General features: G+C 30.8%; 1 protein-coding gene across 1 annotated transcript in view; it reads right to left on the reverse strand.

Moving 5' to 3' along the window:
- Positions 1 to 4551, reverse strand: part of LOC110024854 (lipase) — a 7943-nt gene extending 3392 nt beyond the window's left edge. The window contains exons 1-8 of the mRNA XM_020725029.1: positions 4392 to 4551; positions 4098 to 4220; positions 3865 to 3944; positions 3640 to 3705; positions 3399 to 3446; positions 3217 to 3284; positions 481 to 553; positions 236 to 397 (exon numbers count right to left, since the gene is read on the reverse strand). Of these exons, the coding sequence (XP_020580688.1) occupies positions 236 to 397; positions 481 to 553; positions 3217 to 3284; positions 3399 to 3446; positions 3640 to 3705; positions 3865 to 3944; positions 4098 to 4164 (564 nt within the window). The 5' untranslated portion in view covers positions 4165 to 4220; positions 4392 to 4551. The remainder of the gene's footprint in view (positions 1 to 235; positions 398 to 480; positions 554 to 3216; positions 3285 to 3398; positions 3447 to 3639; positions 3706 to 3864; positions 3945 to 4097; positions 4221 to 4391) is intronic.
- Positions 4552 to 5404: the final 853 nt, after the last annotated feature.

The raw sequence follows: 5404 nt of genomic DNA on the forward strand, positions 1-5404 counted from the left end.
ACATATAATTTGATATATATATATATATATATATATATTAGCTCTAACATGAAAAATTCATAATTTTCTAGCCACCCAATAATCTATGAAGCGTTAAATGATAACTAATTTCAAATGAAATACTGTGGCGGCTATAGTTTGACTATTCAAACGAAATGCAAAACATAAGGTATGGCGTTAAGGCAATGCATGCTAGAAACAAAAAATAAAACTAGGTTTGAAAGAGTGAAGTTACTTTAAGATCAAGAGCACAAAAGGCCGCCATAGCCCCTCCCATTGAATGCCCTACAACGGTTATTTGCATGTCCCCATACAGCTCTCTGGTTTTTTGAAGGCCGTATAAAATCCCAGGACGCATGGTCGTGTTATGATAAGCAGAATAAAATCCATGGTGCACCTACGATAACATAGCATAATTAGGTAATATTTTCAAGTGAGCAGATACTCATTGATGGTTTATTAAATCCCAAGAATACCAACCATTGAACCAGGCATGTCCGGATAGTTAAGATCAAGCTGTTTCCAGTAAAGATCTTCAACCCAGTTTTGTACACTGCAGTAATAAAACCAATTTAATTCACTAACAAATTTAAAAAACTAGAAATAACGGGCATTCTGAATGAAGAAAATATGTTTAAAATGCCACTTTGGTTTAGTGAAACCCTCCTAATCACCATCAACAAAAAAAACAGTCCTTCAACGCAACTACTTAGTGTGGCCTTTCCGCAAAATAATTCACTATTTTTTATCAACTAGGTAATGTGGTGAATATCTATATCAAAAGTATGGCAGTTCTGTAATCTTTATTCTCAAGAAAGACACGATGTCTTCAAATATAGAATTATATTATGCTTACAGTCAATTTCATTTAACAACAACAAAAGCTTTATCCCACTGAGGTCGGCTACATGTAGGGTTGTCAAAAAAGCTCGTTGCTCGCGAACAGCTCATGTTTGGCTCGTTCGTTTAGTAAACGAGCAGAACACGAATAATTTTTTAAAGTTCGAATTATAAACGAACTAAACACAAACAACTTTTTGTTAGCTCGTGTTTGGCTCATTTTAGTTCGAAATAAAAAAAAAATTATATAATTATTTATATGATAATATACGACAACAACAACAATAACAAAGCCTTAATCCCACGACGTGGGGTCGGCTACATGAATCCTTTCTCCATTACGTCCTATTTAGTGTCATATTTTCATTTAGTTCTAGTAAATTAAGATCATTTTTTATACAATAAGCCCAAGTTTTCCTATGTCTACCTCTGCCTTTCTTAACACAAGTCGAATCTAAAACATCTACTCTCCTAATCGGATCATTAGATGGTCGACGTTTAATGTGACCAAACCATCAAAGATGACTTTATCTAATTTTGTCCGTCACAGAAGCTACACCAACCCTATTACGGATATATTCATTTCGCATTTTGTTCTAGTAAATTATTTATATGATAATATATTATATATATTTATATATAAGTTAAATTGTAACAACTCATGTGGTAATGTGGTTATGTGTCTTCTTTTGCATACATTTGGTCCAGATTCGAATCCAATACTCTACATCTTTTTTTTCAATTTTGAGTTGAACATGGTCCATATTCGAATCCATTCTTTTGCATACAATACTCTACATCTATTTTTTTCAATTTAATTTTAATGAGTCAATTTTGAGTTGAACATGAGCCGAACACGAATACGAATATTTAAATTGAGTCAAACACGAACACACTGTTAACGAGCCAATTTCAAACACGAGCTATTTCAAACGAGCCGAACACGAGTTCTAGCAACACTAATCCATTTTCTCCATTGCGTCCTCTTTCGTGTCATATTTTCATTTAATTCTAATAAATTAAAATCATTTTTTATACAATATGCCCAAGTCATCCTAGTTCTACCTCTTTCTTTAACATACGTTGAATCTAAAACTTCAACTCTTTTGTCTTTTTTAACATACGTTGAATCTAAAACTTCAACTCTTTTAATCGGATTATCAGATGGTCAGCGTTTAATGTGATCAAACCATCTAAGACGACTCTCTCTAATTGTGTCCGTCATCGGAGCTACACCAACCCTATCACAAATATATTCATTTCGCAATTTGTCTCTAAGTGTAAAGCCACTCATCCACCTAATCCTTCTTATCTTGGCAATGCTTAACTTAGTTTTATGCTTCTCTTATAAAGGCCAACATTCAACACCATAAAGTGTCAATTTCATTTAACAAAAAAAAAAAGAGAGATGAACTTTTAGTGGGTGAAAAATAAGAAATTAGAAGTCAATATTGCTAGAAGATTAACAGATATCTTGGTGCAATAACTTCAAGTATGTAGGATGCATAGATAATCATATAACTTTTAGAAATAAAAAAGATTATTAAAATGAAAAGAGAAAATCACAGAGATTAAGTGTTGGGAGATTAAAAAAAAAAACAACTAAGTTGAATGTGTGAAATGTGAGTGCTAAAATGAATGCATGACAAAATAAATGAATAAATGACTAATGAAGGGCTGCAAACATAAAGCAAATAAAATAGTAGAAATTTATTTTTAAGTAATTTGAGAGTATGAAATAAAGAGTAAAAAATGAATCAATAAGAAAGGTGAATAATTATAGAGGAGAATTAAAAAAAGTTAAAAACCATACACCAAAGACAGGATGAATAAAAGTTATGCAAACATATTTTAACAAAATGGAAAGGGTTTGCAATAAACTAAGCAAAAAGAAAGTAAATTTGAGCCTTACGTTAGTTAAAGTTGATTAGTTCGTGAAAAAGATAAGTCGAAGCAAGTCTAAATAATAAAGAACTTTGTTTAGAAAATTGCTTAGTTGCATTGGGCATAAGCTCATTTTCTTTACTAATCATAGTGCTCTAATATCGCCTAAATGAGTTGATATTAAGAGAACTTAATGAATATTATAAATATAATGATAATTAAATTTATTTTGATGAAGTCTACAAAACATTTCAACAGATAGTAAACATTTTTCATTTTCGTTAGCCAAACATCACAAATAGGCCCTTCAATTCCTTTGAATAATTAAAAACTATAGCAGTATAGCACACATACAGAAAATAGATAGCAATTTAAACTAAATTGTTTGTTCATAGACTTTGAATCGTAGGTAGGCTAGCAATGAAACTATAGGAGCACATTATACTATTATATTAGTTTGTTATCAAAGAAATATACAAGATAATTAAGTACCTGTGTTCTTGGGTTCCTCTAAAAACAACAATAACAGAGTCAAGATCCTGTGCAACGCCAACATATGCCTGTAGAACAATTCATTTTTGTATAAAGTAAAAATAGAGGTTGATCATACATAGTCGAGAAAAACAACACTGCAGAAAGTAAATTTTAAAAGTTCTGATGATAGAGTAAAGCACCTGAAGGCAGCTTTGGACATCAACAACCACTTCCACTACTTCAAAACCCTGCTTGCAGGCAAAAATTATTTCACTTCACTTTATATTGAAAATGAAACTGAATATTGCTATTAATATTGTCAAAACAGATCTATAAGCTTTAGAAACTCACAAATTTACAAGTAAAAAAAAATGCTAAGGAATAGTCTGAACATGAAATATATGCAAATACAATAACTTTAATGGAAGCACTGGCATATACCTCCGTCATATCTGTACACCTCGAGCAGGTCCAAGTAAAAAGTGATGTTAGATCTGCTGTGTAAACCTGCAAAAAATGAAATTCAACTCTCCAGATATAGAGATAAATCATACAAAAACAAGAGTTCATAAAAATTCAAATAAGTTGAATTTCTACTAAGAATAAAAAATTTGATTTTTGGCATATCAATGGTAGGTGCTGTAAATTGCTTGCAATAGAACTCACAGCGGCAGTATACTCCACCAGTATCTTAGCAAGAGTACTGTTATAAATGGAACTTCGATCTTTGTATTTTATATTAAGTTCTGCACAAAAAGAAGGAAAAAAAAATAAGCAATATATCACCATACATAGAATTGCGGCCTCACGAATTGCTAAATAAAAAACAAAAAGAAACAAATTATAAACAATGTTTCTTATTTCAAATACAAAACACCTAAGAAATGAATGGCGCTTACCTCTGCCCGCACAAGCTCCAAAAAGGCATATGAAAAGCATCACCTCAAGCAATCTACGCCGCTCCATAACCTAATTCAGCAACAAATCGAAATTCAACTTCGGCACATAATCGAGGAAAGAACCTGAAACACCAATTTTAGGGTTATAATCCTCTAAACAAAATTGAGGCAAATTCACATACTAATATTCCACTTTCCAAGATGCGTACAAGAAAACGAAGAAGAGAAGGAGGGGAAAAAAAAAAAAGAATCCCACTCTCTGACATAATCGAAACAAACAAGAAGGAAGCTTACTTGAAGAGGACGCAATCCGTCTTCAACGAAAGAGCCACCGCGATGTAATTAGCTTGAAAGAAAAATAGCGAAAGTGCTATGGGTTTTCTTCCCCGCACAAGGAACGGCGAGTAGGGTAGAAATGCCTCATACGGGCATAGAGATCAAGTAGAAGAAGAAAACAAATGGACTCTCAGTAATATAATAAGAGAAGAAGCAATATCAGATAAGGTTGTAAAATGCTTCATAGTTAGTAGGTTTCATAATAAAATACTTAAATAAAATAATTAAGTAAAAAATTAATTATTCTAAAAAAATTATATTATATATTTATTTTATAATAATATTATTCTAAATAAATATATTATTATATATTTATCCTACATAATATATTTATTTAGAATAATATAGAATTTATTTTTATTTATAAAAAAATGTATTACTTCAATAAAAAAAATCACTTTTTATATTAGTTGATATTTATTAATTTTTTCGATGAATGATCTCATTTGTTTTTGAATGTGAGTCATCTTTCTTTATTGACATGAACATTTTTTAAATCAATTTTTTTTAACATGTTGTATAAATTAATATATGAGCTTTTATGGTTGATGAGACATGTAAGGAATTCACTTTGATGTGGAGGATAATTAGTTCAAACTTGAGTAAATCTAGACTAATCACATGTTGTAATAAATTTATATGATTTCTTTTTAAAATCACAATACTTATAGGCCAACCATTTTCATATTCTTCAAGGATCTAGATGTGGTGCTATCTTAATAGTAAGAAATGATGATATGGCTTAATATCCTAATTGACATGCATCACACACAATATCATTAGTGTACTTTTGTTGGGCACTCATCTAATTAGGTATAGGTGAGTGATTTTCTTAAGTATATGCATGCTGGCATGACATAGTTTCTTACGATATAGCAAAAACTTAGCTAAAGCAAATTTCATTTAATAAATCAAACTTTCATATTCAGTTTAGTATCCTAACCATACAAAACCTCTCACGATTTAATATT

Source organism: Phalaenopsis equestris, unplaced genomic scaffold, assembly GCF_001263595.1.
Source record: "Phalaenopsis equestris unplaced genomic scaffold, ASM126359v1 Scaffold000276, whole genome shotgun sequence".
Lineage (NCBI taxonomy): Eukaryota > Viridiplantae > Streptophyta > Magnoliopsida > Asparagales > Orchidaceae > Phalaenopsis > Phalaenopsis equestris.